The 24,634-nt window shown below is 42.1% G+C and overlaps 1 protein-coding gene across 1 annotated transcript in view; it reads left to right on the top strand.

Moving 5' to 3' along the window:
* The window catches only part of LOC144752842 (uncharacterized), a 136,237-nt gene that overhangs the window by 17,090 nt on the left and 94,513 nt on the right, over positions 1-24,634 (top strand). Inside the window, exon 3 of the mRNA XM_078640681.1 lies at positions 323-3,278. Coding sequence (XP_078496807.1) covers positions 1,476-3,278 — 1,803 coding nt within the window. The 5' untranslated portion in view covers positions 323-1,475. The remainder of the gene's footprint in view (positions 1-322; positions 3,279-24,634) is intronic.

Below are 24,634 nucleotides of genomic sequence, written 5' to 3'. Positions count from 1 at the left end.
TTACGAATATTTTACTGTGGTGCCTGCCATTATCACAGAAAGAGTAAATTGTTGGAGTTGGATGCTTCTCAGAATCTGTGTCGCAATGTATGTTTAACTTGTATCTTTCTTCAGTTATCACTAATTTGTTCTCACAACCTTGAGTTCCAGTGGTACCAAGTTCCCTGTCCACACAGTTCCCAAGAGCAGTTGCACCCCGTCACAAATGCAACTCAAACTGATTTCCTACTTCATTTCTGTAAATGCGTTGTTTCTGCAAAGAAAATGGTAATAAAAATGATTTCTTTAAGTTCATTTACAATCTCTAACTCTATTTCTACAGGTCACTGAAACATGAACCAAAAAAGAAATGTATTTTAGTGAAACGCAATGAAAAGGATTATTTTAAAGAAAGTAAAACATTCAACATTCTAGAGTAATAAAAAGAAACGCATTCTTTGTGCCAGGAATGGTAAGGAACGTGGAGAAGTGGAGAAGAAGGAACTGCTGAATGTCAAAGTGGTTTCTCAAAATTCTTATTTTCATTATAAATTGCCAAGTCCCTAAAGTAAAAGGACTTGAAACAATTACCGAATTTACCATTTCAAAGTATGTGAGAACGAGGAACATTGGTGAAAAAATTGAAATCTCCTCAGTACACTTGAGAGTAAACTAATCAGTGTTGTAAATTTAATTTAATGGTATATGAGGCATGCCATGAAGACCTAAACGCCTCTCCAATAAAGCAGTATTCATATACATGATGTAACAGAATTGTACGCACGCCAATCGGTTCAATTTAAAAAAACAATCTTTTACCTAAATCTCCTTTGATTCAAGAGTGGAGAAAAATTGTTTCAAAGAAAGAAAGTAAATGTGAAAACTCTTTCACTGTTGTCACTGCAGCAAAATCGCTGGATTATCATTTTCAATATAGAAAGATATTTTCCACCAACTCTTAAACAACTCGGACCAACCCAAGTGGCAAAGTGTCCTGGACCACCAAAGTCTGTCATGTGCCTGCTGTGGCTTTAGCCACATACCAAAAAAAGTTTGTACTGGGATAGAAAGCTTAAAAGGGCCCAGTGTTACTCTACTGATAATTCATAAAGTTAATGTGGCATGTTCTAATCTACGATCATTATTTGAATGTATAAATGTATCTAATGTGAGCACTAAACCCCAAAGACCTCAACAGTGCCTTTAAAATGGTCATATCAAACGTGATAAACTGGAGTCACAATATTTATCTAATTCTACTTGAGAGAACTCATCTACACATAACTTGGAGAAAATAGCTTGACAAGGGGCTACTCTGTGAACATTTTTAAGACAAGTTAGATAGCCTGCTATCAATGGTAGGAAAAATTATCTCCAGATAAAAGCTATTATTAGTTAAATACAAATATTTGGTAGAGTATGATACAGTATTGTAGAAGTTAATACTGCGTGTAACATAAAAAAGTGCCAACTTTGAAATCAGATTCAGTCTTAACATGGCATTAATCCAGGAACAAACCCAGCGTGGAGATGGATACATCTCGAATAAGAGCAATAAATGTGAGAACAGATTTAGTTATCAGTCCCACCTCACTAAACACAGGAGAACGCACACTGGACAAAAACTTTATCAGTGCTCTGAATGTCAGAAAAGCTTTAGTCAGAAAGAGACTCTTACTCAACATGAGAGAACACACACTGGTGAAAGGCCTTATCAGTGCTCTGAATGCCCGAAAAGCTTTAGTCAGAAATCTGTTCTCACTCGACATGAGAGCACTCATACTGGGCACAAACCTTATCAGTGCTCTGAATGCTGGAAAAGCTTTAGCCGGAAATCTGGTCTCACTCAACATGAGAGAACCCATACTGGGCACAAACCTTATCAGTGCTCTGAGTGCCAAAAAAGCTTCAGTTTGAAATCTGGTCTCACTCAACATGAGAGAACCCATACTGGGTATAAACCATATCAGTGCGCTGAGTGCCAAAAAAGCTTTTGTAAGAAATCCACTCTCATTCAACATGTGAGAACTCACACTGATCAAAAACCATATCTGTGCTCTGCATGTCAGAAAAGCTTCAGTCAAAAAATGAATCTTACTCAACATAAGCGAACACATACTGGTCAAAGACTGTATCAGTGCCTTGAATGGCATGACCGTTTTACTTGCAAAGCCTATTTCATTCAACATGTGAAAATCCATATTGGCCATAAACCTTATCAGTGTTCTGAGTGCCAAAAAAGATTCAGTGAGAAATCTGGTCTCACTCGCCATGAGAGAGTTCATACTGGGTACAAACCATATCAGTGCTCTGAATGTTGGAAAAGCTTCAGTCAGAAAATTAATCTTACTCTACATGAGAGAACTCACACTGGACAAAAACCGTATCAGTGCTCTGAATGCCAAAAAAGCTTCAGTCTGAAATCTGGTCTCACTCAGCATGAGAGAACTCACACTGGACAAAAACCATATAAGTGCTCTGAATGCCAGAAAAGTTTCAGTCAGAAATCTAATCTTACTCAACATGTGAGAACACACAGCGGTCAAAGACCTTACCAGTGCTCTGAATGCTGGAAAAGCTTCAGTCATCAAACTGGTCTCACTCAACATGAGAGAACTCACACTGGACAAAAACCATATCAGTGCTCTGAATGTTGGAAAAGCTTCAGTCAGAAATATGGTCTTGCTCAACATGAGAGAACACACACTGGACAAATGCCTTATCAGTGCTCTGAATGCCAAAAACGTTTCTGTCACAGATCCAGTTTAACTCTACATGAGAGAATCCACACTGGGCTGAAACCGTATCAGTGCTCTGAATGTCAAAAAAGCTTCAGACAAAAATGTGGACTTACTCAACATCAGAGAACTCACACTGGACAAAGCCCTTATCAGTGCTCTGAATGCTGGAAAAGCTTCAGTCAGAAAAATGGTCTTGCTCAACATGAGAGAACTCACACTGGACAAATGCCTTATCAGTGCTCTGAATGCCAAAAACGTTTCTGTCACAGATCCAAATTAACTCTGCATGAGAGAATCCACACTGGGCTGAAACCGTATCAGTGCTCTGAATGTCAAAAATGCTTCAGTCAGAAATATGGTCTTTCTCGACATGAGAGAACTCACACTGGACAAAAACCTTATCAGTGCTCTGAATGTTGGAAAACCACTTCAAAATATGGTCTCATTCAACATGAGAGAACTCACACTGGGCAAAAACCTTATCAGTGCTCTGAATGCTGTAAAACCTTCACTCAGAAATATGGTCTCACTCAACATGAGAGAACTCACACTGGACAAAAAACCGTATCACTGATCTGAATGACTGATCTGTTGCAGATCCTGTTTAACTCAAGATGAGAGAATGCATGCTAGACTGAAACCCCATCATTGCTCTGAAGGCCAAATACGCTCAAGTCAGAAATTAACTCTCACTAGACATGAAAGAACTCACTCAGGTCAAAGACCTTATCAGTTCTCTCATAGCTTGAAAAGATTCAGTCGGAAAATAAATCTCACTAGACAAAAGAGAACTCACACTGGACAAAAACCTTATCAATGAATGCCATAAAAGATTCAGTCTGAAAGCAAATCTCATTTGACATAAGGGAATCCACACTGGGTAAAAACCTTATCATTGGTCTAGATGCCAGGAAAATGGCAGTCAGAGATTCAGTTTGTTTCAAAATGAGAGCACTCTCAAGCAGAAAAAAAATATTGGTGCTCTCAATGTGACAAGAAATCAGTTGTAAATGCAACCTATCTACATGAGAGGGAAAATGTGGGAGACAAAAGGTGCTGACTGTCAACCCTTGGTAGTAGGTTTCAGCATCGCAAAACCTTCAAATGAAGCAGCCACAAAGATCTCAATCTATTGATTGTCTTAATAAGTGTCTTGTTAGAAAAACACACACGAAAGATGAACATGCTTCAATTAGTCGAATTCCTTCGTAAGTATCTCTAGCTTCATTACATTCATTGTGTTTTGCTCCCTGTCTGCAAATGAGCCACGGCTCTTGCCCACAATGTCCAGTCGATCCTGAACTTTGAGGCCATGCCCTTATGTTCGGGAATACAAGAAACCTCAAACTGTTTCTAGCCACATGAGCCTTACCAGGGAGCTGCAACGTGAGTCTCTTTGTCGTAGGTCTCTATGGCACCAGCGTCTGTTTATGTCTGTGTCAATCAGGGCTGATCTTTGAGAAAAACTAAAGCTGATGGAAGGACTGGTTATTAATCTCTGCAACATTCCACTAGATCATTCTCTAGTCTAAGTACAGACAAGGCCAACCATATGTAAACCATTCTTGGCACCACTCTAAGTAGTCCTAAACACTTCTCTTCAGAGGGGACACAACCTGGTATTACAAAGATTCACTCTAGTGGCCTCTTTCCATTTTCTTATTGCTACATATAGAATCTGCTTCCCATCTGCTGAGGAAAGTTTCATGAGCTTAAGAATCACATCAGATACATCTAGTAGAGTGTCACAAATAATCTGGCCTATTCATAAACTTCAATAGGACAACTAAAGGACTACAAAATGCTATTCACAAACTTAGGGCCTTATTAGGATGGCGGACAGACCTGCGTCCGTCCGCCACCCCAGAGGTGGAGGGACCGTCCGCAGGGGCAGCGGCGGTCACTCCGCTCAAATTAGGATGTGACCGCCACCCTGGCGGTCACATCCTGTATGTTTAACATTGCGGCGGGTTTTGCTTGAAGCAGCACCCGCCGCAATGTTAAAAATGAAAGCAGTGCATTTGCATGCACAAAGCGGCAGGCACCGCGCGGTGCCTGCCGCTTCGTGCATGCAAATGCAGGGGGTACCATAGGTACCCCCCATGTGCACACCCACCCCCCTTCACCCTGGGGGCCCGCAATTGGCCCCCAAAGGAAAGACCGTATGCCTTTCTGTGGCGGCATTGCTGATGCGGAAAGGCATATCAAAATGCAAATCCTAATATGGCTGGCGGTGTCTGATAGACACCGCCACCATATTAGAGCTTTTCCGCCGCGGTCTCGGGGCGGAAAAGCGGCAGACGGTCTTGCCGTCCGCAGATGACCCCCCGCCATCCTAATTCGGCGGGGGGTCATTTCTCTGAACGCAGTGGTGAATCCGCATCCTCCAGACCGGCGGTGGCTTCCGCCGGCCCGGAGGATGCGGATTCACCGCAATCGTAATCGGGCCCCTAGTGTGGGCATTCCACCTCTTTTATCATTGTTTGTGTGTAGATCTCTGCCTTAACTACGGAGTCTCCTTGCACTTAGGTACATGTTTTAGTAGCAAATGCGGGTGGGACAGAGGGGAGTGACAGGCAAATGGGAAATATTTTTGACTAAAGGGGAGGAAGGATGGATGTCAGAAGGGACATGCACTCACTCACAAAAGTGTTCGCCCATTGCTACTTACAAACTGAACTTCTAAAGTAGAGTTACTGCAGGGATAAAGGACACAAACAGAGTTAGAAGTGTACTACAGCTTAGAGCTGAAGTATGTCCAGCACCACACATGGCCATACACGAACTGCAGCACCATCCCATAGAAAATAATAGACCTAGGCACTTTGAATATAACCCCGTATAAATAATGCTAAATTAAATCATTTAAACTAGTTAAAAAATCAATATAGCTGTTATTTAATAATAATAATAAATATCTAAAAATAAAATATTTGTTTTAAAATGCTTTTTTTTTTCTTTTTCAGTTAAATACTTTTATTCTTTTTTTTTCCTCCTATCACCCCAGCTGTTGCAATCTCAGGTGACCCCCTGGAGCATACCACGCACCTTCTACACAGAAACTTCCCAGCCACACCAACCTGGGTTTACACACCCACATTTCTGGTGCTTCGTTGTAATAATCGGACTGCTCCACTCCTCGAAACCGACACATTGCTTCACTAAGAAAGTCTGTCCATATATTATCCATTCTGCCAGAGGTACAACCCAGGCCATCTTGCAATACCACCACACAGCTTTAAGCCAGTCCTCCGAGAGGGGGCCTGCTGCACCCACCCAATACTTGTATTTCTCTCTTCTCGCAAAAAGCATCAAGTAAAAAGGCTAGCCCCACATCCTGCCCAACAGGCTAAGTGACTCTTTAGCAAGTTCCATCCGCACCAACACTGGGCTTATCACAATCTTAAAACTCGGAATATCCCCTATAATGTTTCTCACATTGTTCCTGAATCCAGTGATGGAAGGACAAATAGCAAACATATTGACTGCATGTTTTACACTTTGGAATCGGGAAATGCACAAATATAGTAAATCTCTGAGGTGTCCAGTATATTCTATTGATGGTATAAAAATGATTATTTTTTAGGTTGGCTGGCCTAGTCACAGACTATAATAGATTCAAAGAGGTTTGCGATACATGTGGGAACTCGGAATCTGGAATCACACCCTTCCAAGTCCCACACAGTGCCTCTGCAGTTCCATCATCAGCTTCCAAAAGCTTCCAATACCATATAGAGACCTCCTTGCTTAATGGCTGTGTATCTTGCAGCAATGCGTTAACCTCCTAGGGACCACCACTCTCTGAACTTGCACGTCAATACCCCGAGGTGAGCAGTATATACTTTAATCTAAATAGGGAGCCCCCTGTCTTTGCCTTAAGAATTTCCCAGGGCAGAAGCCCTTGCACTGTAAAGAGATCCCCCAATTGGTTATCCCGGCCTCCCTCCGAGGTAGACTCAACCTATCCAACAAACATTCTGTGGTGCCCGGGGAATCCCAAACTGGGGAAAGTCAGAGTAGCATCTGATGCCAGGAATCTTTCTTGACCTGTACCAGAGAAGAAGCGCAGCTTTTAAAACTTTCAGGTTGACTTTCTTGAAAATCTTGGGAGCCCAAAATCTATATAAAAAGCCTGTGGGTACCAGCCCTACCACCATCTCTTATAGTATCCGGCCCCATGTGCAACTATCTGTTGTCCCAAAAACCATCCTACAGTTTTTGAATTGGAAAGCCATGCAATAGAGGTTTAAATCCGGTAATGCCAGACCCCCTTTCTTCAAACTTCTCCTTAACGTTTTTCAGGAGAACCTAGCTCCCCCTGAGGCCCAGATAAAGCTAGTGATTTTACCCTGTATTATTTCTACCTTTTTTTAGAAAACATAAGTGAGATACAAATAAAAAGATAGGTGAACTTAGGTAAAACTGACATTTTAAGCAGATTCACTTGCCCATAGATCGATAATGGCAAGTTTCTCCACCTTATTAGGAGCTTATCAATCTCTTTTGCCACCCATCCTAAATTATGTGCTGGAACCTCCCCCTAATGCATGAACTATTAAAATGCCCAAGTACCTAAACTCTGTCACCTCCCAATCACAGTTAGTAATATACCTGCAGGTAAACTCTGACTAAGTGGTATTTTCATCATAACCTCACAGTGCCCCAAATTCGTCTGCTAACTTTTCCCACCCTGGGATAGATTGAAAAGGATCTCATGTGTAAATGATTAAATCATCTGCGTAGAGTGCTATCTTATTGCTTAGTTGTACAGAAAAAGGGATTACCTGGGGTCTCTTCTAAGCAACTTGGCAAATGGTTTGATATAAATATCAAACAAGAGGAGAGAGGGGGCTCCCTTGCCTCATACCACGGTTGATCCTAAAACTCTGTCAGAGCACCTTTAAATAAAATTTGTGCTGATGACTTTGTGTACATTCTCTTAAGGGTCAAAATAAAACACAGGCTAAACTCTAATGCTACCAAGACCTCCCACAAGTACCCAACAAACCCGTTCAAAGGCCTTGGCCACATCTATTGTGGCAACAGCCAATGGAGTCGAATGCTCCATGGCCAGGTCAATGCACCCCATTAATTGCTGTGTGGATCATGAATTTGGAGCTTAGGGACAAGCCCTTTCTGATCTGGATGGATTAGTTGTGGAGCCGCAGTAGCTAACTGCTTGCTAAAATACTAGTGAAAACCTTATAATCAGCATTCAAAAGAAATTGGCCGATATGAATCTGCCTTCTTTGGGTCTTTAACAGGCTTTAAATCAACACTAACATGACTTCTTTCAATGACTCTGGAGCTGGGCATTCTCAAAGTATATAGCATTAAACAACTTCCCTCAGACGGGATTACCATCTTCTTAAATATCTTTTACAGCTCAGAGGGGATGACATAAGGCCCTGCTGCTTTCCTGTTCTTAGGCCGACTCAGATGTTCTCAAACTTCAGACTCCTTAATTTGTGCCTCAAGAGACTCCCTCCCTATCTCAGAAGGCCCCAGGAGGGATCTATTCCGAATCCACCCCATAAGATGATCGCCTCCGTATATAGAGTAGAAAAAAGAGAGACCAGATGATCTTGCATCTCACGCATTTTTAGAGACGTTATCCTGGGGACCCGCTCTGATTTAAATTCCAAGCTAGGAGTGCTCCTGCTCTCTCCCCATGCTTGAAGACCTTCATAATCTTTGCTTACCACCTATCCCTACATTTTGCTTCCAGCTTGAGCTTGACATTTAGCAGGGCTTCCTCTAGCCTCATTCTGGCTTCATCCCTGCCCTGGGGAGAAATTTTCACCTGCAAGGCAGCCTCCAACATCCCAATTTCCTGCTTTAGGGTGATACATTCCGCTCTCTCTGCCCAATTCTTGGCATAGCCCACATTTTGTAAGACTAATCTTATAAAGGCTTTAGATGTGTTTAGATGCTGACCACATATTATCAGGAAAAAAGTCATTGCTAGCTCTTTTCAGGGTCAAGATGACTTCAGCATCAAGGAGAAGGGCATGATTAACCATCCACCTAGGGTTCTGCCTGTAGGCTGAACGCTGGAAAACCGTACTTACAGGTGAATTGTCAGAAATGTGTCCTGGCCGATGATTAATTCTTTTAAACTTTTCTGTGATTGCTGTATCCACAAAGAAATAGTCTAGCCTAGAAAAGTGGCCATATTTCTTACTATGAAATGTGTAACCCCTTACCTTGCCCTTTTGGTGATGCCACACATCGACCAACCCCAAACCTTGGAGCATATTCCTTAGTGCCTGCCTAGTTTTAGGTGTAGAGATGCCCTCCTTGTAGATCTATTTAGAATACGATCAAGCAGAGTGTTGAAATCCCCCCTCCGAAAACTATTGGTTAATGTGGCTTCCAACAAACACCAGGGCCGCGAGATATGAGAGGTCATCGGCACTCAGGCCATAAAGGCCCCCACAGACAAATTCATAGTTGGAGCAACTTATACCCGCCAGGACCCATCTACTTGAACTATCTGTTTTCGACTGTAGCATCTCCAATCCAGCTTTTTTCCTCAAAAGAATGGCAATGCCCTTACAAAATTCTGCCTGATCCAAAACTGATAAACTCTCAATCCATTTGCACTTTGAATATGGTTGTCTACTCTCTTTTGCTGATAAGTGGGACTCTTGCAGGATTATTATGTGAGACATATTTTCATCACGATATCGGAGTACCAGCCTCTGCATTCCTTTTGATCTAAGACCGTTAACATTCAAGGTTAAGAAGCATATCTCCTTATCCTTTCCCATTATCTTTCAGGACAACCACCTAAAATATAGCAGCGATAAAAACCACAATCTGGTGATATTGAGGACTTCTTTTTTTTGGGTTTTTTCCCCACTGTTCCCCACCCAGTGCCCTCTCCCCAGCCTACCGCTGAGGAACCCTCCCTCTACTGTTTGGCATTTATGAAATGCCATTGGGCTTGCCCGGGTGGGGTGCCCAAACGCGCATACAACAACATACACATAAACCCAATACATCCCTTGACTTTTCATCTCTCCTCTCCACCGCTCCCTACTACTTATGCTTCCTGATTGTATCAGTCAGACTGTCCACCTCTTTAGGAGTGCGATAATTATACAGCTGGTTGCTCCACATAATATGCAGCATTGGGGAACTTTATTTGTGCCTTAGCCCGTAGTTTATGAAGTTCATCCAACCTTCTACCAAGCTTACACTGCCGCTGGTAATGGCCTTGCAGATATCTGACCTAATAGTGAAGGAGTAATCCTTAGTAGAACAACATGTTGACTTTCTCGCCCATCGCATACATTCTGATAGCAAATTTATCATGAATCCTACCACTGGCCATTGAATCTCGCATAAAATACATATACTATACTATACTACCCTAAAACCATGATGTTTATACATATGTGTTGACCTTAACGGTTGGAACTATGAATGTTGTGTACTATACGTAAACATTGTCATACGTTCGATACTCATGAATTCTGCTTGTACATATGTAAATATTGATGTCCTTTTTTCTGTCTCACACTGCACAACCTGTACTTTCTTGTTTAATTATATTGTCCGGTTGACTTCTTCACATAACCTTCACTGCACTTTCCGTATATGTAAATACACAGCCCTGATGAAGCCCCAGGCCGGATGGCCATGTAAGGGGTCGAATCACGTGTTGGCTACTCTTTCCGAAAAAAATCCTATCCAGGAGTTTTCTTTACAGCATAAAAATTCATCAAACAAACTATCGAGTTTTGGAATTTCTTCCGTGATGCAACTATAATATTCTCTATTTGTCCTGATCTACCTTGGATTGCTCCTTTTCTCCAATGGGATGGGGGTTACCCACTGTTAAGGACAAATACCTCTCATATTTCTAACTCAATAACATGGCCTATAAGGGATTAGGACCTTGTTACTCCCCCTCTTTCTCTGAACAATGCCCAAGATGGTCTCCTTCACCTTATAAGTAAGAAAATTCACAAGAATCTTCCTAGGGTTCTGATGTTTCGGGTTCCTTTTAAATGGTTTCCTATGCACTCTTTGGATCTCCAGTTCTAGGTTAATGTCGGACTTGTCCTTTAGGACTGTGTCTCGTAATAATGCTCCCACAAAGGACTTCATATCAGCTGCTTACTCCATCTCTGGGACATTCAGAATCCGGAGGTTGTTTCTCCTCAAATCGTTCTCGATCCTTTCTAAATCCTCCCTCAGGCCTTGATTTTGTTGCTTTAGCAGCGAGATTTCGATTTTGTTTTTCTGTACATCTTCTTGACCTATGACACTTCTTCCTCCAGAACTTTACTTCGATCAGCAACTTCATCCAATTTGTGGCTCATAACTATACAGGAGGACTGTATCTCAGACTGATTGGCCTCGGAGACCTCCAATGTATTTTTAATCTCAGTCCTTAGACTCAGTACTATAGTGGATAACGACAACACCTCCTGCATACCTGCTAGCTGTGACCTATCCACCCTGTCATTCTCGCTGGGAGATTTCTGGGTGGCGACTTTATCACCTGATCTGCTTCATCTTTCTCCCCTGGACTTTTCAAAGAGGCAAGCACCTCAAACCTGTTCGTAGTATTAATCTGCGTGGATGACTGTGCAAATGACTGAGTGCCCCCATTCTTATCCAGCCCTACTGCTATAATAGAATCATCCCAAAAAATGTTATCTGCTCCTTGCATGTTTTGATTTTGACTGTTCCAGCCGTTACTCTAAAATAACAATTTAGGGATGGGGTCACTCTTAAATATGTGGCAGGAATTTTCCTCCCCCTAACGCCTGGTGCCTTATTCATCTGTTCAGAAGGCTTTCCAAGTTTTTCAAGCTTTGATTTCGACCATCCCAGAGCTCCCCCAACAGTACTACAATGGGGATTAGCTGAACTTTCAGGAACTACCCCCAAGGGGTCCACATCTACACTTACCCCTGTACTACTGACAGTATGAGCACGAAGCGGGTACCTTGATTTCCCTCCTGGTCTGTAACTAATCTGATCTATAGACCTAGGATGCTGATGCTGTTACTGGTGTTGATGTCTCTGCTGCTCCCAGCACTTTTGTTTCTTAGTTGCCTCAAATTCTTCCCATCTAGTCAGTCCTTCCCCAGCCGGACTTTTGCTGACTCTTCCCCTCAGAACCTGGGAGAGAGTAATTCTGCCCTGCTGGAGCTCCCACACAGCAAGCTCCCAGTGGGAGATTGCTGTGTACTTTGTCCGATAGGGCAAGATAGATGCCCCGAGCATCGGGCGAAAGTGAAAACAACCTAAAAGGAGCAATGACTTTTACACCATCAGTCGGGAAAGCAGCACAGGAAAAAGGAAAAATGCGGCAACACACAACTCAAGAAAGCGCCCTTCAGGTAGGACAGTCTTTTTCCTTTAACGCCTCATCATTTCATGTCGCCAGGGACGGGAGCAGAGGGCACAGTTCCCGGAACTTCTCGGTCCTCTACCCCCGGGCGCCCACGACGGATTATTAAGCAGCCGCCATGTTCCTCCCCCCCCTCATTTACATACTAATATAACATTTGGTTTTATTATAATTAAGTTTGCTTTAATTCTGTACATCACGTTTAATAATTAAAACCGTAAAAAATTTACTTTAGGTAGAATTTTTTTTTTAATGTAAACTTAATAAAAAATAATTTAAATTGAATGTATTCAAAATAATTACGTTTCAAATTTAAAGTAAGTTATTGAAGCTATAACATGTAAATATTTATAGTAATATTTTTCGCATTTAATAGATTTTCTTTCTTCTTCCTATACTTCACTGTAGAGAGATCTCTGCCACCAGCAAATATATAGGAAAAAAGCTAAAAAGTAAATTACATTTTTTTAAAATATATATTTTTGTTAAATATTGGCGTATATTTAATTTTATATATGTTTTACATGCAAAGAAAATAGAAAAATGCTACAGGTCTATTAACATTTTTAATTAAGTATTTGATTAATTTAATAAAATGAAATACAAATTTTATTGCAAAGATTGTTTGAAATAAAACACCTAAAGTAAAATGTTTGTATTTATATACTATGTATATGAACTCAAACTTACAGTTAAGTTTAGAATTAATTAAAATTGAAATTATTAAGAACAAGTTAGTCATATTTATTTATAAATTCAAGGTTTTTTTAACAGAGTTTACCATAAAATAATCATTTAAAACTATATAATGTTTTAATATTCTATTGAATGTATTTGTATTTTTTAAAATGCTAAATAAATTATTATAATTCAAGATCATTTTCTATCGATTCCATTTTAAGCCTCTCACTCCATTATATTCTATGAGAAGATGTTGCAGTACCAGTTGGTGGCAATAGGCATTGCTGGACTTACTACGGCTCCTTTTTGGTAGTAGTAACTTTCACTCAGAAATTTGGCTTCACCACCATTCAGGGAGCTGAGTCCTGCATATGTACCATTTTGAATAACTACGCATGTAAATGGTGAATAGCACAAACGTAGCAAAGTTACAAAAAAATGTTCGAGTAATCTTAAGTGTGCAGATTACTTATGGGTGTAAATTACTGTCGCGAATAGACTCCAACATGTCCAACTCCACACGAGTGGTAAATCTGAAGTGGATGCTGGTACTTGGTCTTGCTATTGGTGCAAATTGGAAGATCCGGCTCGAACACCAGAGCACTTGTCTAAGGCATTTGTTTGACTGAAGAGTGGCAAAAAATAACTTGAACTATTATTTCTGTACTTGCTACATAATTGGGCCTAGTGGGTCTCTTGTCCCAACTATTTTAAGTTACAGTGTTAGGATCGTTAAATTCCTCCATGTTATTCTCCCTGTTATCAGTATTAACTTTTATATTTTCCCTTTTCCTTTTTTTACTTGATTTTGTTGTGTTTACCATTGCATGGGTACTAAAATTACTTTGCTGTTAATTGGTTCTGAGGTACCTTAATCCTTTGTGTTCATTTTGATACCATGAAAAGTTTTTACTCTCGCTGTACAGCTGCAATGTAAGCACATAGAGCCCAAAACCTCATCGTTCTGCACCTTGATCTGCCTTTATCTGTATGCTATCTTTCACTTGAATAACTGAGATATGGTTCCAATCAGTTATCGACCTTTAAATCTGCTGTGATATCCCTTCATGGGTACAAGTTTCATGTTCTAATCGTCAGCATGAGGTCCAGTACACTGCTTCTTCTCACATCACTTTCTATGCTTTGGCTCGCATCACCAATTTCATAACATCGCCATAACTTTTGAAGCTCCAAAGACTTTGCTGCTGTTTTGACTGCCTGAAGTTTCACACATTTTGATGGCCGTAGATTCAGGTTCTACTTGATGACCCAACTTAGTGGGCGTTTTGCACTTCAAGCCACTTCTTTGTAGCCTGTCACCTTCTGAGACTGAGTCATCCCAAAACATTGCATCAAATTCCAGTGTTAAACATCACCAGAGACTAGACTTACCAGTGCCCGCTCGCACATGGCTAACAAGGAAAAATACTATTTTGTGTGCTCCTTCAACATTGATTCAGTGGATCTGCTTTTTTTTTATTTCCTGGCCTTTTTTTTTCGTTATGAGTACATGACTAACAGTATCATTTATTTCCTTTAGGGCTGTTATTTTTTCCAATTAATAATCCTTAAACCACAGACCTCCCATTGATTTTGCTTCTGAGTAATTATTAAATATTCTTGTTTTTCTAAACTTGATTTGAATCTTGAAGTTCTTTGTCTCTTTTTACTACAGTGTATTGAAATATGTGATTTCCGCTGTTTTGCTTTAACTTTGAGTGTGCCCTTGGTCTTACTGCTCAACCCACATTACCAAAAGTGAGCTAAGGGCGCTTTAGTGGAAGACGCATGTACCTTTGCTGACCGAAGTATAGGAAAAGCAAAGCAGGCTGATTCCAGGAAGCAGAGGACCTGTACTGTCTTAGGTGGAATCTGCATCGACTGTAGATGCAAAAAATAATGGCACCCTCTCGCAAACACTTGAAGAACTAAAAATGCTACCCAGCATACACTCAGGTCTCAGCAACTAAGATTGCCTTTGTGCTGTGTACAAGCATTTTACATAAATAAGTTGTGTTCTACTTTGTGGACAGGCTGCCACCCCTCCTTTGTATGTAAATAAGCTTCTCTGACCAGACACCCCAGTCTCCCATCTCTTTTGGTGTGGATGATAATGTGAGCACAGTAACATAATTACAAACAAGGGCTTAATTGAGAAATAATAGGCTTCCAAGTCACAGTTGTGGTTATGTAGTTCTTTGTTAGTTTTCAATTTACGTTAATTTGCAGCAGTTCTCCAGGTTACTTTTTTCAGTATATCAATTTATATCACTCTTTGATCTCCATTAGTTAGACGTGAGGTTTGACTTAGGATATGTTGCTAGGGCTCCTAGACCATGTCAAAATACCTCTGTTCACGATTTGTCGGTGTGTGTTTTGTCATCTTGCTGGTCCAGGTTGGGCCTTTCCAAGGCAGGAGGCACTGTAAAAGGAATAATAAAATCATATGAAATTGTCAGAGCTGCAAATTGTGACAGAGATGAGCTGAAGTGCACCACTGTAACGAATAACAAATCATGACGAATTAACAGTCCTGTTTCACCATCTATCCTCTAGTCACACGTTGACTTCCTTTGCCTTGGACCTTGTACAAAGCTCTGATGCCTTTCAGCGATACTCATGGTATATTAAAGGAACATATACATATAGAGTGAAACACGTTCACATTTGAGTAGCTCTCATCTCTCCTACAGTGTGGTGTGGGGATCTACATTCTGTATAATGGTTTTGTTCATTTGTGATTGAATGTTGTGGCCAGATAAGTCAGACACATTAAAGCAGGCTCTTTAAAGTCCTTCCTGTTGTTTGGTGTATAGCTCGTAACCAACTGGAGCTGGAAGAGCCTATGGCATTTACAGCTTGGCAGATAGTGTGTTGGAAGAGGACAGAGATAACACCTGACTCTACATGACCTGCTTTTGATGTCTGCAGGATTATGCCAGGCTGACGCCAGGGGGCTCGAGAACATTTTGATAAACATGATGGTGGTTGTGTTATTTGGCCCTTAGAATCATTCTCGACATTGCTAAGTTAGCATGAGCTCTGCTGCCATGATGCTGCTTTTACGCACGTTACTACATGACTTTATTTTGCAAGACTATGTTTGTGTCATTCACATGAGAACGGTATGCTTTCTGCATTCTCTACTGTTCCTGGAGTTTAGTCTGAACACGATGTGCAAGGTAGAAAAACATGCCCAATATTATTCTGTTTCGGTCAGTCCCTATTACCTAGACAAAACATGCTACACACAGCTGCAATGCTAGAGGGCTCGTGCTTTGATATTACAGAGTTGCATGTTGTTCATACACACTTGGAGAGAAACCTTTCCTCGGAGAAGAGCTATGCTGTTCCTATTATGTATAGCTACCATCTAGGCTCTAAGGTATGGGGTCTGCTGACAAAGCCCAGATATCTTCCTTTATATAATAAACCTCAACTTACCAAGGGGAGGGTGGTTATGCCTTATAGTCCTTTTTCACTGTCTATATATAATGACATCACCCTTCATATTCTATGGTATTGTAACAATGCTAACTGCTAGGTTTATGCATTTTGCTGCTGGTATTGACTTGTATACTTAATTATAGAGCACAATAGTTAAAATAAACATTTTAAACTATATAGTGACTCTGACTATCATTATTGTGGACAGGTACGAGTGAGCGAAAGGGTATGTCTTGCAACCGCGATTCCTGAGGGAGTCGGGAGTGTTGTGTTCTGGGTTGTCTAATCATTTGTAGCTTTGTGATTTTGTCGGAGAACAAATGAGACACTATAGCTAGTCGGTTCTGGGATTTGGGGAGCTAAGGTGGTAGAAAGGTACAACCCCTATACACAGAGGTCATGCTTTGCTGCGCATAGTTCTGTGTATGTGCAGAATCCCTGCAACAGTTGGACCGAAAATCAATCATGCTGCAGATTGCCAGACTCTGGCTTTTGTGGTAAATAAATAATTAAACACCGGTACTATTTTTGAATATATTAACAATAACAGATAGCTCAATAAATAAGAGGCAGGATCCGATGTGTCCGAGTTGAACAGGCTTTATTCAGGCAAAAGGGAAGGGACTGGAACCGGACAGCCTGAAATAAAATAGGAAGGAAGGCAGCTGCACCATTTCATCGACAGTGCAGCATATATATAGTAAAACATTACATTACATTACATACAGTAGGCGTAACTTATGACAAGCGTAAGATAAGAACACATGGGCGTGAAAAGAAGGCGTGCACAGGGCGTGCACGTCGACATGTGATGTGAAACGTCATAGAAGTGTCATGAATGGGCGGAAACATGGAGGGGGCTACCTGAAAGCAGCCGGGACCTTTAACCTAGTGGTGCGCGCAAACGGGCAATGACGTGTTACCAGGGAGAACTGGGGGCTATGACTTCTGCACTAGAAGAGGAGACTAAAGTCTGCGGTGTCAGGACGACATGTACCTATAGCATATCTGGTATCTGGTGTTTGGAGTACATGTTGATAGAATCTAAAAGTTATCAGGACAAAGGCTACTTGACACTAAGGCTGGTGCATGCATATATTCTACATGTATTGCGTGTGCTAGGAATATTCTATGGATATTAATACAGTATTTCTCTTACATGGAGACAGAAAGACTAGACTATAGCTGAAACTGTTTATGCGGTTCAGTAGCTTAGGAATGCGGAGAAGGAAAGCTGAACTGATAACTAGAAGCATAACATACTCTTGGCAGACAGGCAGGCAGAGCCAGGCCGGGCACCGCACTGCTTGGCAGGAAGTAAGTGAAGGGTCAGGGATGCAGGTGGGGGCTGCATCGCTCCTCGGAGTGGGCTCAGGAGACGGGAGCTTGAATCTGGTGTCCGGGCCCTTTTGAGGCCTAGGAACGGGGATAATGCGGTGAATTAACGTGCACACTGTAAAACGTTGGCAACATAGGCCTAATACTCGTTGCTTTCACGAGACTGGAAACTGGCATACTAGAGTTGGACACAACTATAATTGCGTCTTTAATCGATCATAAGGGGATATATGCATATCGATCATGCACATATAACATAGGATGGGGAACACGTAGGCACATATAACAAGGCAAAATATAATTTTCCTCATTCCCTCCTTGTGCCCTACGTTTCCATCAGGAAACATCAATATTCATGATACCATCTATCTGTTCATATAGCATCATCTGCTCGTCTCGAATTGTCTTGGAACGGGATTTAGGACTAGGAATACAAGAGGTAGCACACAAGCCGCAAATCTCAGGGCCACATTGTAAACAGAGGCAGCAACTGAATATGATCATTACTGCTATACCTAGGAATGACAATACTTTCCATCCCCAGGCAGATATGATACTCCAGAGCCAACCGGACCATGTCCAGGTGCCTGGATTCTGGTGTAACTGATGGGCAATTTTATGAAGTCTGGTTATAGCTGAATAAACAGACGGCGCGTTATTAGGAATAAAAATGCAGCAACTAGATCCGATGACTCTACAAGCTCCTCCCCTATCGGCCAGTATGACGTCAAGGACGAGACGATTTTGGAGCACGACAAATCTCATAGCAGATTGCTCTTCGGTTAAGTTACCTAGAGCGGAAGTAGTCTCATTCACTACTGCTTCAAGGGTTCTAGTTAGCCTACGTATTAACTTACTATTCTGGACAGGACCTATGAAGAAAAAGAAACCTTTATTGAAGTCCTGATACTGTTCTAGAGCAGTTTCAGTTTGATCGACAATCGGGGACTCAGTCTCCCTTCTATGTCTAACGTGTACTAGATGTGTGTTTCTGTGATAATCGGATGGGGCTAGAAAAACTGGTGGCAGTAGGAAGGCAATGTAACATGTTCCATCCCAATCGAGGGGCAGACGAACATATGCGGTCTGACCACACACAAAATAAGAATGACGTGAGGCTTTGAAAATAGATTTCCCACTGTCACTATACTCGACCATAGTAGTGCAATCACTATGTCCTACATGTGCGGAACCATTCTTTCTGACACATAATTCGCCTTTAACTGGTAGAACTGAAATAGCAGGTAAATCTGGAGTAGTCTCGGACTGAACATTCAAAACCATGAAATTCGAGGAATAATTACCTAGATCATATACTTCATTTTCTAGATCTAATCCTGTTCTATGGGAAAGTCCTTCCTTGTCTGGGAAACATGTTCTATTCAGAAGGGACATATCAGTTAGGGATGACGTTAACGTGGACCATGCTCCACACGAACCATTATGTGAAAAAGGATAAGGAAAGAGTGGCAGAACTCCCTTTGGTGTCTGGAAAGGGGGGAGTCGACCACACACCCAACAATTAGTGGCATTGCTGGTCTGGTGTGAATAGTGTAGCATTCGGATAAAAGTATTATTACGCAGAGCAAGACGATAGGATAACTCGTGAGGAGGCAGGTCACTAAAAGTGTGCTCTACTGTAGCAGTAGAAAACATATGTACATGTGAAATAGGAAAACATAAATGTAAAGCATAACTTATGCATGTAACCATAAGACTCAAAAACAATAGAAAGAACAGAGTAACTATACATCGGCTGCAAAGATTCTTTCGATAGCGTATTCTCTTAGAGTTTTGACTAACTCTCTCACTGTGTGGGTCTGTCTTATACATGTCAGGAACCTGTCTAACCGTTTCACCCGAGAGGGACTTAGACAATTAAACTGGCTGACTTACTAGACCTTAGTTTTGATTTATACTCCTGCTGCGGAGTTTTCTCTAACAGGGGAAGTTTAAATTCAGTTTCTGGGCAGTCCTTGAGAACGGGGCAGTCCTTTAGAAAAGTTTTTGCTTTAAGTCCATGAAACTTTTTCACATGGCTGGCGTGTAGCCACCCTTTTCTGTTCTCGACTTTCACTGCAGTCCGGGTGGTGAGAAGAACAAGGCGGGGCTCCTTCCAGCGGGGCTCCAGCGGACTTGAACGATCAAAGTTCCTTATAAGAACCAGGTCACCTGGAACGACCTCGTGCGGTTTCACTTCGGTGTTGTCTGGAAATGCAGCGGCAACCTGTGAACGACAAGATTGTAGTGCAGACATCAAGGAGGCAAGGTAATCTGTCAGCATATTACTGTCAACATCGGTAATTATACAGGGTCTAGGTGTTCCCCACATATTCGGGGGACGTCCAAACACTACCTCATAGGGTGACAGACCTGAACGGGAGTGAGCGACCATTCTCATATAAAAAAGGGCAACTGGCAGTGCTACCATCCAATCTACGCCTTTCTCTGCGCATACTTTTGCGATTCGGATTTTCAGAGTCTGGTTATGTCTCTCTACGAGACCGGCTGCTTCAGGATGGCGTACGCAATGGAACTTCCACTGGTACCCTAACAGAAGGGAAACTTGTTTCATGAGCTCGGATGAGAATGGCTGGCCGTTATCTGAATACACGACCCTAGGTAATCCATAGCGGGGAAAGAACTCACGAACCAACTGCCTGGCAGTGGTCGCAGCTGTGTAATCTGGAACCGGATATGCTTCTGTCCACCTGGACAAGGCGCATACAACTACGAGGACATACTTGAAACCTCGACATCGCTCCATCTGAATATAATCCATCTGGAGGACTTCAAAAGGGTGGTCAGGAGGATGGAATCCACCTTGTTCCACCGGGACACCTTTACCTGGATTGAACTGACAACAGATCATGCAGGTACGCACTTTCTGTTTGGCTGCTGCTCGTAAATGCTTGTTGAACCAGTTGTTCTGGATACTGTCTAACATGGCTTTTTCTCCTAAGTGTGCTGGACTATGTGCGGTGTTAATAATGACTTGAACCATAGAGTTGGGGAGAAACCATGTGGCTTTTCCCTTCGTCAACCATCCTTGATCTGTCTGGACCCCTCCTTGTTCGGACCATTTCTTTATTTCATCGGGAGTAGCATGTAACTGTATATCTATTACATCTTGTGTAGGGTCCTTAACTGTCATACAAGTAGTCTGATCTGGAATGTGTGTCGGTGTCGTGTTAACTGGAATGTCTGGAGTCTGAGCTGTAAGCTTGGCTGTTCGATCTGCTAGATCGTTACCCTGGGAAATGATATCAGTGACTTTCGTATGTGCCTTGCACTTCATGATGGCGATAGCTGTCGGTAAATGTATTGCATCTAACAGAGCTTGAATAAGGGGGCCATGCTGAATCTTGGTTCCATGAGAAGTCATAAAACCTCTTTCTTGCCAGAGCACTCCAAAGTCGTGTACGACTCCGAATGCATAACGTGAATCTGTGTATATGTTTACTTTCAAGTTCCTGGCACGTATGCAGGCTTGGGTCAGAGCGACAAGCTCTGCTGCTTGAGCAGACAGGGTGTCTATACGATGTGTTTCTATAACTTCGGTTTCAGTAGTCACTGCATACGCGGCTACTAGTTCTCCTGTACTTGTTCTCATACATGAACCATCCACATAAAGTGTCAGGTCGGGATCAGGTAATGCAATGTCTGTCAAGTCTTGTCTTGGCTTTGTCATGGTGTTAACAACTTCCACACAGTCATGTGTGGCAGGATTTGAGGTAACTGACGGTAACAGTGTAGCTGGATTTAAAATGTTGCAGCGTCTGATTTCTATGTGTGGCTGGAACAGTGTCAGTTCATAACCTGTTAAACGTGCAATTGTCAAGTGCTGAGTCTGAGTTCGGTTTAAAAGAACTTCCACGGAGTGTGGAACTTGTACTGTCAGGGAGTGTCCTAACACTATGGAATCACTTTGTCTAATAGCTAGAGCTGTGGCTGCAACTGACTTGAGGCACGCAGGCAGAGCCTGGGCCACTGGATCTAATGTGCTAGAAAAATAAGCACAGGGCTTGTATTGTCCTGCTTGATCTTGTGTGAGAACGGATAATGCAGTACCATCACGTTCAGTGACAAAAAGTGTGAAAGGCTTACTGTAGTTCGGTGTTGCTAGAACAGGTGCTTGGCATAAAGCTTTCTTTAACTCATTGAAAACAAGTGTATGTTCCTGGGTCCAAGGGAGGACAGTCGATACGGCTGCCTCCTGTGTCGTTAACTGTATCAGTGGCTTGGCTAGAAATGCGTACTGAGGAATCCATTGTCTACAGTAAGAAGTGAGGCCGATAAAAGCTCGTACCTCCTTCTGTGTCTTGGGCTGTGGAAGACGCGCTATTAACTGGATACGGTCTGGTGTCAACTGCCTACCCCTCTTGGACAGTAAGTGTCCTAAGTAGACCACTTGCTGGACACAGAATTGTAATTTGGAAGGGGACACCTTGTGCCCCATCTCGGCCAGGAAATACAGGACTGTAAGTGACGCACGTTCGCAGTCACGTTCAGAACGGGCTGTGATCAATAGATCATCGACATACTGGAGCAGGGCAGTGTCAGTTGGCATGTGAATATTGTCTAGTTGTCTTTTAAGTGCTTGACTGTAAATACTAGGACTTTCTGTAAAACCTTGAGGAGCTCGTGTGAATTTATAGCTTCTTCCATTTAAACAGAATCCGAAAAGGAACTGACTGTCTGGATGAATGGGGACACTAAAGAATGCGTTCTTGAGATCGATAACTGTAAAGAACGTAGCTTCAGAATCAATGGCTGTCAATAGGGAAGAAATATCTGGGACCACTGGGTACTGGGGTATAATACATTTATTAAGTTCTCGAAGGTCAATCACTAATCGATAAACTGGAGGTGCATTTGGATCAGTACGTTTCAGAATCGGAATGATAGGAGAATTGCATACATTGGAGTCAGTTTCTACAACCACTCCTTGAACAATAAGCTCGTCAATAATTTTGGATAAGGCTGCTACAGCCTCAGGTGGCAATCTGTACTGTCTGATTCGTGGTAATACAGCACCTTTCTTCAGAGTGACACGATGGGGTGTGATATGCATACAACCTACATCAGTTGGACCTTGCGCCCATAAATGCTGTGGTACATTCAATAATCTTGGATCAAAATCACGTAATACATAATGACCTTTGAAATCACGCAGGAACAAACGTACCCCTTCTGGGGAGCAGCATATTACTGCTCCTAATTCTTTCAGAGTTCTAATGCCTAATACATTTTCTGGACAAGATTTCGTGAGTAACAAGTCTGTAGTTCGGGACAATGGACCAACTTCTAGAGTAACTGGTTTCGATATTTCATTAACAATAGGCTTTCCTGAAAATCCCAGGGAAACATTTCTAGAGCCTGAGAGTGGAGCCCCTGGAACCTCGTCATGACTGATGGTAGTCCTACTTGCCCCTGTATCAATCAGAATCTTTCTGTCTTTCCCTAATACTTGACTGTGTACATAGGGACCCTCTTGATCTACAGGAATCTCGATGAGAGGCAAGCCTACCTCCCTCTCTAGGCTGTTTCATGAATATGGCTGGTAATCTGGATACTCTGACTGTGCATACTGGTACATCTGCTGTGTAACATGCTGTGTTGCAGCTATAGGCTGCGGTGCTGTAACTGTCTGTTGTGCATTCTGTGGTGGCTGGGAATTCTGTGATACTTGTTCTTGTCTAGACGGACGTGGTCTTTCTTTCGTTTTACCAGTAGCTATGTTGTGTTTCAGAACTGCACATTCGTTTATAAAATGACCTGGCTGTTTACAGTAATTGCATGTCCCTTTAACAGGAGCTGCAGGATGACTGGCTTGATTCGGACCCCTCTTCTGACTGTCTTGCGGAACAGACTGTGCAACTAATACTTTCATTTTCGTGTCTTTCATACGTCTCCTTTCGTGTTCCTGCTCTTCCCTGATTCTGTTCTGGTGATACTGGAGCATCTGTGACGGAGTATTAGCTTGCCAGGTACTTTCGACTTTCAGTACTCGATTTTTAACTTGTGGACTTGAATTCTCGACTAGTTTGGTAACAAAAAGATGGGGATACGACTTACTACTTGTTTTCAGACCACTATTAATAATGAAACATTTCTCAAATCTAGAATAAAAATCACTAGTGTCTTCGTCTTGTTTCTGTTTACAGGCTGAGATGGCATCCCAATCTTCCTTTTTCGTGGCTAGTAATCTTGGCAAACCTTGTATTAACAATTCGGGCAAAGCTTTAGCTTTATCCCCAAGACCGGTACCTGGTACTCGTGTATTATCTTCAGCTTCTAATGCTGTCCAATCTATCTTTTTCTCTCCCACCTCCCATTCTTTTTCTTTGAGTTTTTCATATATGCCCGCAGGCAACAGGACTTTTAACATTTTAATGATATCTGGATACGTGTATTCTCCCATACGGAGCATGTCCTTTAATTCACGGTGAAACCCTGCTGGATCTTTATCATGACTGGGAATTAACTTTTTCATTTCTAAGAGTTCTATTTTCGTGATAGGGGTGTAAACAAATACTCGTTCTAGACCACCACCCTCTTTCTTGACTGGATGTACTTCTCGTAACGGATTCTGTCTGTCTATGTAGAATGATTTACTTTCTGGGGGTGAGACGTGAACAAAATGTGGATTCAGAAACGTCCGGTATTTGTGGCGCTGTTCTAGAATGACACTAATTAAATCGGTACCTAGACCTTTCCATCTGTACTGGAGTAACTCGTTCAATATATCATGTAGCGGACCTGGATCAGAATGTTGTTCCTCATACAGTGTAATGAGGTGCTGAATCATATATGTGCCCACCAGACGTTGCTCGGCTGGGGGCAGTTTCAGAAACATTTGGGCCACTATTTCGTCTGGAAACGTGGTAGAATCACTAGTCCATCGGACTGCTGATCGGGCTAGTTCTTGTTCATGCATGGTACTAAGCTCGCTATACCCTATTCGTGATTTCAGAATGTGATCGGTAGCTTGGAATACTTGCTCAAGAGAACACTGTTCTGGTACTGGAGGAGGAAAAGTTTTCTTGTAATCTAGGCGTGAATGTCGGTCGGA

The sequence above is a fragment of the Lissotriton helveticus genome, chromosome 5_1 (assembly GCF_964261635.1).
Source record: "Lissotriton helveticus chromosome 5_1, aLisHel1.1, whole genome shotgun sequence".
Taxonomy (NCBI): domain Eukaryota; kingdom Metazoa; phylum Chordata; class Amphibia; order Caudata; family Salamandridae; genus Lissotriton; species Lissotriton helveticus.
Note: the sequence above shows the minus strand (reverse complement) of the source record. Positions and strands in the feature narration are given on the sequence as shown.